This window comes from Nuphar pumila, chromosome 3, assembly GCF_984573655.1.
Source record: "Nuphar pumila chromosome 3, dmNupPumi1.hap1.1, whole genome shotgun sequence".
NCBI classification, from domain to species: Eukaryota; Viridiplantae; Streptophyta; class Magnoliopsida; order Nymphaeales; family Nymphaeaceae; genus Nuphar; species Nuphar pumila.
In genome coordinates this window covers 124,013,542-124,028,334 of record NC_143251.1, presented here as the reverse complement: position 1 = coordinate 124,028,334, position 14,793 = coordinate 124,013,542, and the positions used below count along the sequence as shown (strand labels likewise).

The window sequence follows — 14,793 nt, the reverse complement described above, 5'->3', positions numbered from 1 at the left end:
TCCTGAAACACATCATCCAAGATTCCATAGATAGTGAGGAATTGTTGGTGAATGAAGAACAGTTAGAGCCGAACTACAATAACCTTGCCACAGAAGAAGTGGTTCGAGTTTGTGAAAACAAGAGAATTGATTCTTGGAGAAAGGTATGGAGTAAGGACCATCTCACACTATAATGGTTTGCGTTGCATGATCCCTCATCTATAGTAATTGTTATTGCTCGATGTTTCTAGTGCCCCAAATTTGTTATCAAGGAGGACAGAAAGTACAAGGAAAAGGAATTGCATGGGAGGACTAAGAAACCTCTCAAAAAATCAATCAAATAAACTTGACTCATTTGGGCTCACTAGACGACAATCACATAAATATTCCCAACATAAAAGGTCCATCATAGAAAAGGATGACCTTCCTGTACAGTCCGTATCATCCAAACCTGAGGGGCAAGTTGACATGTTGATTTTCAGTCAATTAAGGAAACGACCACATTCAGCGGGACTCACAATGGTCTTCATATCCCAATTATTCCAGACACTGGCCCAACCACATTTGGTGGGACCCACAATGGTCTCCACATCCCAGTTGTCCGCGACACTGACTCTACCTCATTCGGCAAAACCACAAAACAATCTTCATACCCCAGTTGTCCTTGAATTGATCTAACCTCATTCAGCAAGACCCAGAACGGTCTTGATAATCCAATTCACCTTAACTCCAATAGTCATAGGAAGATGATAGAGTTTTATCATGATGCAAGGAATATCATTGAAAGATCATTAAAGGTCAAGTATCTTCTCTCAAAATGGATCCATCTCTCTTCAAAATGGTTCTTCCCTCAAATATGTCTCTACACCCAAGAATCTACCACATAAGACATTCAAATCTTAAGAAAAGACAAGATAACAATATAATGAGGCTAAGGTGTTTTAATTCAATAATTCTAACACATGATCATATAAGGATGAATTATAGGGGCATGAGATCATTATCAATGCATAAGTGTCAAGCCGATGGAACCAACTTAGGTAACCAAATCTCCAGGAAATGAGTCGAATGTTGAATACCTTCAGTGCTAATCTCTTTCATAGGTTGGCCTCCTAAGGAGTCTTTTTCTTTATCTCGATAGGAAAAAATTTAAAAAAAAATATGAAAAAAGAAAAAAAGTATGAAAGAAAAAGCAAAGCACAAAAAAGAGTAGTGCATTTAAGTTGACACCTACTTCGAGCCCATGGCAAGGTGGCAAACGCCATGAGGTTGCCTTAGGAGTAGAGGTTAGAATGGGAAAAAAATATGAGAGCTAGGAGAATGCCAATACTTACCTTTAAACCTATGGAAATGTGTCAAGCTATGATCATATGATCTTTGAAGGCAAATGTTGGATAGCTAGGGGCATCCCTCTTGGACCAGGAAGGTACGAGACTCGTGGTTGTTAGGCATCAGGTCAAAGAATGACAAAAGTAAGGAATAAAGCCCTTTTGAGTTAAAAAAAATGATTCCAAAAAACTTACGGGCAAGAGGTGCACTTGAATATGTTTTCATTAAATCCTAGTCCTTTAGAGTTTAAGCCTTAGTGGAGACCATCAGACCTAACAGCAATGACTTGAAACATGATCGCATATCCCTATAACTAGTCACTTAAAAACTAATGCAGAATTAGAGAAAAAAATACTAGTGAACCCGAGTGTCGCTATCTTATATCAACCTGAGATGAGGAAAATTTAAAATATAAGAATCTTAAATGCAGGAATCAGCTTGTTAGGAAGGTTCTAATTTGGAGAAGAAGAAAAAATAAAAAAAATTAACCTTATATAATCAATCATTCATAGATGTCATAGGCTACCAACTCTACTACAAATGCATGAGCATCACTATATATCATAAAAGTTTATTGCATACATTAAAGAGTCTAGACATAGGGATCCTGGGTCTGATAAGTACATAGAAAGATTTGTCATCTCTTCGGTGTCACCTGACCGAAGTATGCATGACTCTCCTTACTAGGGCAAGAAGTCTTACGTCTAAATTGATCATTTTAGAAATGGTATTTCTGCCTTAATGCATTACTAGTCAACTTCACCCTATCCATGAGCCGATAAGAAGTATAGGACTCCTGACGCTTGCCCCTACAAATTCTCAAAAAAAAAACTCATCAAAAAATATCAAAAATTAAAGAGGCTTAAAAGGCATGAAAAGAAGCCACATTCCTCTTGTCATACCCCTTTTTGAAGCCCAACATTCTCTTTCTACTACAAAAAAAGTGTTTTCTGAACTAGCTCCACCTCATTCGGTGAGACCCATAACTATCTCCACATCTCAGTTTCTTACCCTTTTGACATTGACACCGACCTCATTCGATGGGACCACCAAATGGTCTCGACAATCTAGTTGTCCTTGCATTGGCATCGACCTCGCTCGGCAAGACTACCAAATAGTCTTGGCAATCCAGTTGTCCTCAGACTGATCCGACCTCGCTCGGCGAGACCACCAAAATGGTCTCAATAATCCAGTTATCCAGAAACTAGTCCAACCTCGCCTGACGAGACCATAGATGGTCTTGAAAGCCCAGTTCACCTCCTGACACTGGCCCAACCTTTCTTGACGAGATCACAAACGGTCTCTAAAACCCAATACTAGGAACATTGAGATTCATATTCTCAAAAATAAAATCAAGGTTGAAAACCCAATACTAGAATCATGAATCACTTTTCAAGAAATAAATAAATATCACATTTTCCTTTGGATTAATACATAACCATATGAGTCTCATTTAGATCCATATACGTGGCTTAAAAAAGAAGTTACCATGTCATTCAAGAGAAATTTTGGATATATACATCAAAGAGCTCTTGAAAGTTGTCAACATATCATTCAAACTTTGGATATTTACATCAAAGAACTTCTGAGATACAAAAATAAATGTTTCTTTCAATAATAATAAGGGTATTATCTATACACAATACAATAAGAGAATTCATATATCCATACCCAAACAAGGCAAAAATCTAATGTCATTTGAGGGCTTTGCTCTCTAAGGCAACTCTCTTCACTTTAAACTTATGGAGTTTTCCAATAATGATCAATATGAGACTAAGCATTTTTCATAAAATGGGTTTTTCCCTCCAAAAACCTTTCTAAAAAAATAGGCAAAAGAAAGAGTTATTTTGCCAAAAACCTTGGTTCCAAAAAGGTATATTTTGAGCCAAATAACATATTCTGCTAAGTGATAAAGAAACAAAATAGTTGTTACCCTTGCCCTAGTGGTTTAGGCATTAGCCCTTTAGATGAGAGGCAGAGAGTTTGAACCCCACACCTCCCATATTGTTTCCAAAGACTTTTTACATAAAGGTAGTCCAGCTTGAGTCGAGCCAAACACAGGTTGGTTATGGACAAAGGGTGTCAAGCTTGAGTTAAACTCATGCCAAGCTTAGACACTTAAACTTTTTTTAACAAGCTAAGCCAAGCAAGCCCAAGCTTAGCTCAAATCCGGCTAGTGTGCAGCCGTATGAGAAGGTGATCTGTATATCATGATAAACAACTTAAGATGGATGTAGTTTTGACCATGTTAGTGTTAGAAAATGTGGTAGGTCAAGATACTAAAAATAACCAATAAACTTTTTAAAATTCAAATACTATAATGAACATTATCAATCAAGTATGGCATATTCACATGTGATTGCAATTAAATAGAGAATTCCATTACTTTGTTTTATGATAAACAATGTCATTGCTTTTTTTTTCATTTGAAATAAACATACTTATGAGATAAGCTATATACTTTCATACATGAGTCGTGAAATATTCATGATCAAATCATTATTCTAAATTAATATATAAGGCCATTTATAATCAAATGAAATATCTAAGCATGATTAAATGAATCAAATTTCAAATAATCTACACTTGCAACTAAAAACAAACATGTATTATAATCAACAATCGTCGATATGGTTTTGATTAATATAAAAAATGAGAGCAAGTTTATTTAAATAAGCAATCAAATTTGACAAAATAGAGACTGATTGTCATATAATTTTAGACATAAAATAAGATAAATTTGCTTTTGATGTAAAAAGATAAAATTTAGAGAATTGAATAATCATTCTAACACATCAAAAATCATGAAATTCTGACATGCAATTACGAAATTATGGTTTTGGCAAGCCAATTATGTCAATTGCTACATGATTTTGAGTTATAATCTAACCCAAATATAAAATTAGGATCCAAACATAAATTTAAATAAATAATATACATAAATTTATAACAACATCAAAAGAGAGTGTGTGTGTGTGAGTGAGTGTACCTTTCACCAACCAAAGATCCCCAATCTATATTGATTGAAGAGATAAAAAAATAAGGCACATGGCTAGATCAACTTACTTTAACTTTAATCATCATAAAAAAAGAATCGAGCTCAAGCTTTTGTATTGACCTTAGGTTTACGAGCACACCGAATGAGACGAACTTGAGCTTTTCTCTTGATTACATGGCACAAGACTACTCGAAAAGAATTTTTTCATTGCTTTTTCTTGAGGTGTCACCTTCTATTTGTATGGGGGCTTTAGTCTCCCATTAAGAAAATGAGTCATAGTTGATGTCAACCTCCAACTACACTTTCTTAATTAACAAGGGCTTCATTTATTAAGTAATATTTTTAAATAAAATAAAATTATGTTGTAAAAATTTTAAAGATACCAAAAATAAAATTTAGCGAATATAATAATTATAAACATGTCTCAAAAATAAGACTAAAAAAAAATCGTTTGGCAAATCACAACTTTGACTCAATATATACATATTTACTAAAATGTTAATTGGGACAATATTGAAAGACATACTAAAGGTCTAACCATAATATAATGTGCTTACGCTAATCACTATTACGAGCATTCGAAAAGTTTTGCTCACCTAACACAGAAATATACGATACCAATAATGGGTACACTGATTGTCCAAAACCAAAGTTCACATAATCAATTATATTTCAAAGACTACTAACGAGTGTAGTTATTAACCATTGTCTAGTGTTGCTTGCATTTGCACATATCAAATTGCCTAACGGATAGAGAGATGGGTCTGTTGCAAGCATGTGCATACTCTACGATCTTTGTCAAGTCCTTGAGTGATTTTTTCATACTGACATTATGAGTATGTTTATCTCTTAAAGGTCTCATCTTCGAGAGACCTTAACGTAGAAATAAAATAAGATACTTTGCATCACCCTAACACACTCATGCTTATACTCCGTACCTGACTTGCAAAATATTAAAAACAGTGTATCCAAAGTTCTAAGGATGGTTTTTTTTTATAACCAAATTGACAGAATTTATATAAGTTTTTCCGATGAGCTTTATCTTGCAATCAAAACTGATAAAACTAAGATAGGATCTTGCATAGTTGAACGCAATACCAAAACAACAATTTATGAACATAATTAGTCATATTTAAATATTCATGAATTTTATTAAAAGTTATGCAAGGTCATTCAAAATATCCAACAGTTAAGAAGCCACTAATACCTCTAAAGGATGAGGCATTATCCTTGATCGGTTGCTTTTGTTTTCTCAAGCATTGCCGACAATAAAGACGGTGGACGTGATTTTGTATTTGGAGTGTTAATATGATTTTGGTATAGTATCTAAGAACGCTCCAAGATAATGTAGCAATATATTATACAATGCTTGAATTTCATTGATACAATGATGGCCTGGTGGGCTGAGAAGCCGTAATAAGTCTCTCTCTCTCTCTCTTACATATGGACAGGTTGGACCTACGTTAGATCTTTGGACGAGAATACCAGACCAAGCCTTGGGGAGTCATATCTGCTACCGACCTATTGTGACGAGTCCGGATCGGGTGCAATCACATGGCACAAAATTTGTGCATTAAGCACCTGATCGCCCTCCATCAGGCCTTGGGCCCCACAACAGACAGACCTGTCCTCAAGATGGAGGGTGATCAGGTGCTTAATGCACAAATATTTGTGCAATCAAACTGCACCTGATCTTTTCACGACAGGTACAAGCATTTGGCAGATTCTGGTCGGATAGTGATCATCTGGAACAGAAGTGTCATAGAATAGGGCATCAGGACAAGATTTTTTTTTTTCAAAATTAGCAAATTAAAAAATTGTGAAAATCCACGATTAAAAAATGAAAAATTGCACGCCCTGTTTCTCAAAAAAAAATCGAGCTCGTATTGTGAATCAAGTCGTGCCTGTATCTTTGTGACACAAACGCCAATAAAGTAATTATTAAATCGTCATGACAAATTCAAATTTTTATTTTTTGACCTGTTTGTACCCACAAAATATCAACCAAAATAAATAACTAACTTAAAAACAGGCTAGGCTGATTGAATTTGTACGGGATTATTGTGATAGCTTGACCCGTTATTGTGTGGGGGGCTGTTAATAGCTGATGTTGTCATGTGGCTGCGGTGTTAGCATGAATAGTAATATTGTGTTGATAAAAGGGATCAAAAATCAGTATTCACGTTGAATTTTTTTTAGCTTTAAAAAAATAAAGAAATTTGTTTTCTTTGTTCTCACTATGAGTTTTAAGACCATCAAGACTGAGACTTATAGCTTTTACATGAGTTTCAAAAAACCACCAAAATTTGTTTTCATTTTTTCTCACATTGAGCGTCGAGTCCTCAGAATATGCAGGAGAACAGAGGTTCATGATGGATGGTTTTAGGGACTGATGTTCACGTGAATACAAGTTTAATAAGGGTCTGATGATATGACCTTTACATTGGATGTGTGATAATTTTTGTACCTATGATCTGTCATGGTAAACTCGGCATAGGTTGAAACAGGGTGCCCAATATGGTTGTGAGTTAAACATGAATCATTGTTCTTGAGTAATTATGTTGCTAGAATGTCGATTTCCATTGTTTCACGCATACCAAACTTCCTATTTTCGATTATTAATTCAGTGATTCAAGTTGGGTATGACTAAATCGGTAATTATAACTCTTATGCATAGTCTGATTTTTTTTTCAATTATCAAATCATGCATACTTTGATTATTTTCCTATACATGAAATGATTTAGCCTATGCTTCTCGTATAGATTTGGATATATGCTTAATATGCTTCAAATCCGATTCTAGAATTAAGTTTGTCATGCCTTAAATAAATTTGATTATGGTATTTGAGACTTTACATACATATGTCTCATTTTATATATGAAATTTGTTTCTTTAAACTTAAATATTTGTATTCAATATGTCTAAGCATGAATTCTCATAAATCTGATTTTGGTTTTATTATGTTAAATCTAAATCAGAACCTAACTCGGTTGATATGTATCGGGATTCTTAAAATTGGTCTATTTTAGTTCACTATTAAGTGTATCGAAAATCTAGTTTAAAAGTTTATTTGAAATCTAATTTTCTTAAAGTTTCTTCAATCTGAATTTTTATTTAACCTTATTAAATTTGATTTTTCATTAAAAGTGGTCAAATCTAATCTGTTTTGGATATTTAGACAAATCAAGAATTTTTAAATGTTGAATCTGGTCGATCACAAAAGCTTGGATTGTTGGTTGATATAATAAATTTGAATTGCATGTTACAATATGCATTCTTTCATTTGCCATGAATATGCATTGATGTTGTGTACCGTAAACACAAATTGGTATATCTATATGTGATTGATGTTCATCGAAATTTGCAATATCATTTAAATTTTTTTAATTGTGTAGTGATTATGTATAAACTAGTGATGGGCTTTTGGACGCCAGGTGCATGTATTGCTCTTGATATAACAAGTTTTAAATGCGTTGCAAAATTATTTTATATTACTTTCGAATTAATTACATTATTAGAATTGACAGGGCAAAGACCCAAAATTAGTTAATGCATGTTGATTTGCATGATTGTTTTTATATAAAGAACTCTTAAATAAATTAAAAATGATATAAGAGATCAAACAATATAATAATTGTTCTTCCTTGATGGCTCTCTAAAAATGTGAAAACCTTGAATGACGATTGTAGGGGACCATAAGCTGTTGTATCTTAGTATACCGAGTAATGCCGTTTAGGGTGAGAATGCCCTGACGGTGGTTGTTTAGGGTGAAAATGCTTTGATGGTGATTGGCTAGAGTGAGAATACTCGATAATGTCAGTATGATAGCTTAGGGTGATGACGGCAATAGGTGAAGATGCCCGATGTTCCGCCTTAGGGTACGAATGTCTGACATTGATCGAGAGTCATGTAAGATTCAGTTAATAAAATACAAATTTTATGCTAAAACTGCCTTAAATTTTGAGAATTAGACCCATTTTTTGTAACCGCAAGTCTCATAAAGGATAAAATTTAATTGTGCTACATTAGTTTATGCATTCTGAAAATTTTATTTTATCATGATTTTTTATTGTTTTTAATTGAATTGCTTATAATGCAAGCTTAATCTAAATATAAATTATTATTTAGAGCTCTCTTAAACTTATGTGTGGTTTGATTTATGTTATCTTCCTTACTATTGAATTTCAAGAGTCTCACATGAAAACTTTGATTCTTACCTTATTTTTTTTAAAACATTTTTCAGCAGGCACTGAGACTCAGTGATAAAGAGACAGGTTGATTAGAGGGATTCAAGGTTATAATATGATGACCCAAATTCTTATAGTTTTTTTAATAGATGTTTTGAAAAACTTATTGAACTCTAAATAAAAACTATTCTCTTAAATTCAATTCAATTTAAATTCATAGTTCTATTTATTCTATATGAGAAATGTATGTTGGGTTGCATATATTAAATATGTAATGTTCCCAGTCTTTAGGATATCTTTTCGTAATATTTTAAAATTATTTATTCACTTAAAAAACCTTCTGCAAAATTTTTTTAAAGGTCATCATTAACCCCAAGGGTATTCAATATATAAACATATATCCAGCTCGATGGATCTAAAACTGATAAATAGGAGAGAATAGATCAACAGGATCCTAAATTATTTTTTCTTCTTTTTTTCACAAATAAGATTGATCCAGAACTCAAAGGTGCACCCATATAAAATGCCATTTTAAGATCAGGATATCCCCATATATGATCCATATATCAAGCATGAAAATGGTATAGAACATAAAATGTAGTCAAGCCAACAGTGATCAAGCCTTGTTCTAACAACCCACGCTAAAGCCCGTAGGATAAAATTGACTCAGAGACAAGTCAGGCATTACAAATAAGCATGGCGAGCATGTTTCCCGACTGTGAACCCATTTTGGAATTGACTGAGCATGAGTAGAATCCTGCTCGCAAAGAACGCAATCAACCAAATAAAGTATCCGTTCAACGTTTATGTTTAGCTAATCAGATTGTAGAACATAACAAGACATGAATTCACAGATCCAGTCTTAATCTATCATGACTGGCACATGTATGAATCGGAGGAGATGATCCGCGCATAATTGGTGATTTTGCTGAATAAAAAGTCACCTGATAACGCTGATCCATCATATAATACCATGATGAAATCAAACAATAAATGGGCTCAAACCTCTATCATGAATTGAAAGCAAAAAAATATCATATAACTTATGTGCTCCGTCAGTTAATGTACATATATTACATTTGCTGTATTAAAATTACCCATCAAATCAACTCTACCACAGAAGCTTGTTTTTTACAACTCAACAATCCGGCACCTTCAAATTCATTCTGAAGCAGTCTCATTAGACGCACCCTCAATCCAGAGGCCTCCTCAGGCTTGAACCACTTACTACCAAACTGGAGAATGCTTTAGAAGTCATGAACGTAGATCAGGCATGGGAAAATAGACATAATAAGAATACAACTTACCATAGCCAGATCTTTCATCCTAACTCTTTCAGGTGCGTCTTCAATAAATCTTTGGATAAAATAAAGTACAAAAAGACCACAATCATACTGATTGTTCTGCTGAGGAACCTGTAAAAGTTAATACAACTATCACAAAAGCCAGTGTCTATGTTATTTCATTCATGTGAAACTGTATGCTACGATTGATTGTACCGACAATCTAATTAGAATCCATCGATCCAAGTTCTTTTGACTTGATCTACCCTTGTAAATCGCGTGTTCAGCATGGACAATTTAGTAGGATTAGACTCTTGGATCATGCTTTTCAATGAAAAAGGAAAAGTTTTTTTAAGTTGAAAAGTTGTGCATTTATGGCCGTCAGTTTTTGCATCATCATAAAAACCTAGACGTGCAACAGGTTGCAGCGACCAAAAGTCATTCCTACTAAATGGAACATATAGATCATATCCATGGTCAGATTTAACCAAAAAAAAAAGTTGGGTTTTTTCTCAGTCAATTGTAGCTACAATCGATTGTAGCAACATTATATACATATATACACATTTGCATAAAGGTGCTCCAAAGAGCCAAGAGCCACTGCATTATTTCAAGGTGGTAGTTAGTGCACGCAAAATAAAATAAGAGCACATGCAGAAAATAACTTAAAGAATAGAAACTATGTGCAGTATTGGTAGTGATCACAGAACAGTTAATTAATTATCCATGTCCTTTTCGGAGGTGGAACTCAATATAATGCAGAAGTTCAGGCGAAAACAGCTGATGATGTGAAAAGCTTCACTTGTTCAAAGTGATGCATTATAGTTAGGTTCAGCGTCCTCAGGTTTTCTTTAATGCTTTTCTCATCCGTACAATAGCAAGGTTAACTTTATATTACGTGGATTCAAGGATACAACCACCAGGCAGGGGTGGACATCTGGTCAGGAAACTGACCCGTGATGGGCCAGGTTTTGGCAACCTGGAGCTCAATAGGTCCAGAGTAATAAGTGGGCCAAGTACAGGTAAGAATAAAAGCACATCTCAATGAAGCGCAACCCATTTACTATTTGAACTTAAAGGGCCCCTAACTGACCCACCTTAAGCCTAACCCGAACTTGACAAGCACCAGCTTGGACTTTCAGCAGGTCAGGGAGCTGGTTGGGCCTGTCAAGCCCCAGCAGGTCTCCGGTCGGGCCAGCCCAATGTCCACCCTGAAAGGAAACAAGGTTCTCTAAAATATATTCACCAAGAGAACAAAGTGGACACTCAAAGAGTTCCACCAAAGTACCAAACAAACACTCACAAGCCACAAAATGGGCTCACACACAAACACCCAATAAAGGGGCAAACACAAGGAATAAAAAATAATATTTTATTGATCAAGACCATGCAAGAAGCATGCATAGAAGAGGAGCTTTGACCCACATTTATACACAATGAGGAGACTCATAGAGCTTTGACTAACGTTGACTAGTTCAAAACTAAAAAGCAGAAAACCTAAAAAATCTAATCCTAGTTACAATCTAGTTATATATATTCATTTTTAACACACCCTCTCAAACTTACGGTTGGATAACCAAAAGTTTGTCCAAGAGAAAGTGAAATCTAAAAGCAACAAGAGGTTTGGTGAAACAATCTGTCAGTTGATACTCTAAAGCAATGTAGGGAAGATCAATAGTGTTGTGCAGAAATTCCTCTCGAGCATAATGACAGTTCATCTCAATGTGTTTGATTCGTTTGTAGAATGTCTGATTGTTGGCAATGTAGATGAAACTTTTGTTGTCACAGCACAGTCGTAATGCTCCTTTATTCTGAACGTCCATATCAGCCAGCAGTCTCCTTAACCAAACCACCTCCATAATAGTTGTAGACATGGCTTGGTATTCGGCTTCAATTGAAGAGAGAAACTTTTTAGTGCTTCTTACACCTCCATGAAATCAACGAGTCACCTAAAAAACACATAAAAATCAGTGGTTGAGTGTCGGTTATTTGGATCACTCCTCTAGTCAGCTTCAGTATAAGCAATTAAATATAAGGAGGAAGAAGCATATAATAAAATTCCTCAAAAAATAGAAGTTTTGATAATATGTAAAAGTGTTAACATATGAACAGTGGTGAGAGCATGCTAAAACTGACTCGTTGTATGAACTGTGTGCGCAATGTCAGGTCTCATAATTGAGAGATATGATAGAGCCCCGACAAATTGTCTGTATGATGTTGCATTTTCAAATGGTTCCCCATCATCAATCTTCATTTTGACATTTACAACTTTGGGAGTGTCAACACTTTTATCATCTGAAATACCTGGCCTGGCAACAATATCTAAAGCAAATTTAGATTGAGTCAGTAAATAATGTCTAGGGGAATAAGCAACTTCTATACCAAGAAAATACTTTAAAACCCCCAAATAAGTCATTTCAAAATGTGTTTTGAGAAGTATTTTAATGTTTTCAACTCTCTATTTGTCATCTCTTGTGATGATCATATCGTCCACATAATGAAGAAGAAGAATACTTGTATCAGAAATCTTAACAAACAAAGTTGAGTCAGTTAAGTAAGATTGAAACCCAACATCAAGTATAACTTGACCAAACCTATCATATCAAGCCTTTGGACCATGTTTAAGGTCATACAAAGCCATATCTAAACGAAGAGACTTTCCTTTAAAAACAACTATACCAGGTGGTGTTTCTATGTAGACTTCAATCAATTTACCATTGAGAAATGCAGTCTTAACCTTCATTTGGTACATAGAGCATTTCTTTAGAGATCAAGGCTACTACGTTTCTAACTGTGGTCATCCTAACAACAGATGCAAAGGTTTTCTCATAATTTATTATATACTCATGGGAGTATCTCTTGGCAACTAACATAACTTTGTACCTTTCAAGGGTTCCATCACTCTTGGTTTTTATCTTATAGACCCATCGACAACCTATGGGTTTCTTTCCTAGGAGAATATCTTGGACAATCCAAGTGTTCGCCTTTTCTAAAGCATCTAATTTTACCTTCATGGATTCTATCAATTCATAAAGTTTTTTTGCTTCAACATAGTTTGAGGGATCTATATAGGAATATATCAATGTAATATAAGCTTGATACTGACGTGAAAATGACTCATAGGACACAAATTTCTCAAGGGGGTTTGATACTCTCGATGACCTTCTAGTTTGTATTTCTACATGGCTTTCATTAGTATATTTTTTAAGGGCACAAGGATGTTCAGAACTACTACGACTAGAATATTGAATACATACTTGATTTTGAGATTGTTCTTCACTTATCTCAATGTCATGAGATTCTTCTTCACTCACCATATCATTTATGAAATCATGATCTTCATCACAATCACCAATCTTTAGAATTAGATCCAACAGGAAAGAATACTCAATTATGTGCTTATGATTTTCAAATTCAAAAAACTTTTTTTTTCTAAGAAAGACACGTTTCTTGAAACATATAGTTTCTTATTTTTAAAATCAAAGCATTTATACATTTTTTGGTTATTTGCATATCTCAAGAAGGCACAAGGAATAGCACAAGAAGAAAGTATCATTTTTATCAGTAAATACAAAACATTTGCATTCAAAAATCCTCAATCGAGAATAAGTTTGAAAAGTTTTTCAACTTGTGATATATTTTTCAAGATAACAGATAACATTTTGTTAATAAAATAAATTGTGGTCAAAGTGACTTCGACCCAAAATTCTTTAGGTACTTGATTTGAGATAAGCAAAGATCGTGTGGTTTCTATGATGTGCTTATGTTTTCTTTCGGCCAAGCCATTTTGTTGTGAAGTATAGGGACAAGATTTTTGATATGTAATACCATTGGATTCTAGGTAATCTTTAAAATCTTTTGACAAAAATTATCCTCAGGAATCAGTGCGAAAGATAGAGATATCCTTTTGAAATTGATTTTTGACCAATTCGTAAAATATTTGAAAATATAAAAAAAGTTCAGATTTATGTTTGAGAAAGTAAATCAATGTGTCTTGTAAAGTCGTCAACAAAGATCACATAATATGCAAACTCACCCTTAGATACAACAGGTGTTGGGCCCTAAACATCCAAATGTATTAACTCAAGCGGTCGTGTAGAGACAAAAGCTCTTTCTTGAAATGACAATCTTTTCATCTTCCCAAGAATACAATCTTCATATATAAAAATTTTAAGATTATAAATTTTTTTCAAATTTGGAAAGTGCTGGATTTTTGATCCACTAGGATGGCCAAGTCTTTTATGACATAAATCTAAATCCAGTTTTTGAACATTACAATAAAAGGCATTTTTTGGTATTTCCAAAAAATCCATGTAGTATAAACCTCCTTCCCTATGGCCTTCCCCATTCAGCTTCTCTGACTGATGATCCTGAACTTGACAACCAATAGAAAAGAAAGAAACATTATACTTATGGTCAGATAGTTGAGAGACACACAAAATATTTAGGTTTAACTTGAAAATATATCTAATTTTTGGAATAAAAAAACCTTTTGAAATATTTTTTAAATTTTTTATTCCATTTATCTTAAGGGATGTCCCATCAGCAGTAAAAACATTTGACCTGCTTGAATTATAACATTCGGATGACATATCACTATTTGGTGTCATATGAAATGAGGCACCTGAGTCAAGAAGCCAAATAGTCTTACCGGGGTCAGAAATGCCAACAAAAGAAACTGTGGCTCTAGTTGATGAAGCTCCTTTGAGAAGAGGTTGGAGAGCTTCTACAAGTTGAGTCAAGGACATGCTCCCAATGTTTGACTCTTGTGTAACTTTGAGCTCACTTAACTCTTGCAATCGATGCTACCTTCCTCTCATAGGGCCTCTTTAATTTAGGATAATATGTCTTAACATGTCCCGATTCACGACAATAATAACAAATAATTTTTTTCTTCTCAAACTCATTGCCTTGCTTTTCATAGTTCTCATTGATTGATCTTCCATAATATGATAGTTTGTAGGCATAGATATGGTTTTCCGGTGTAGACACGGCTAGGACCGAATCATCTTCTTT

General features: G+C 34.2%; 1 protein-coding gene across 2 annotated transcripts in view; it reads right to left on the bottom strand.

Annotated features, from left to right (window-relative positions):
- Window positions 1–9,488: 9,488 nt before the first annotated feature.
- The window catches only part of LOC149843603 (ubiquitin-like-specific protease 1D), a 128,561-nt gene continuing 123,256 nt past the window's right edge, over window positions 9,489–14,793 (bottom strand). For both annotated transcript variants that reach the window (XM_090001875.1, XM_090001876.1), the window contains exons 13-14: window positions 9,802–9,909; window positions 9,489–9,729 (exon numbers count right to left, since the gene is read on the bottom strand). In XM_090001875.1, the coding sequence (XP_089858001.1) occupies window positions 9,595–9,729; window positions 9,802–9,909 (243 nt within the window). In that variant the 3' untranslated portion in view covers window positions 9,489–9,594. The remainder of the gene's footprint in view (window positions 9,730–9,801; window positions 9,910–14,793) is intronic.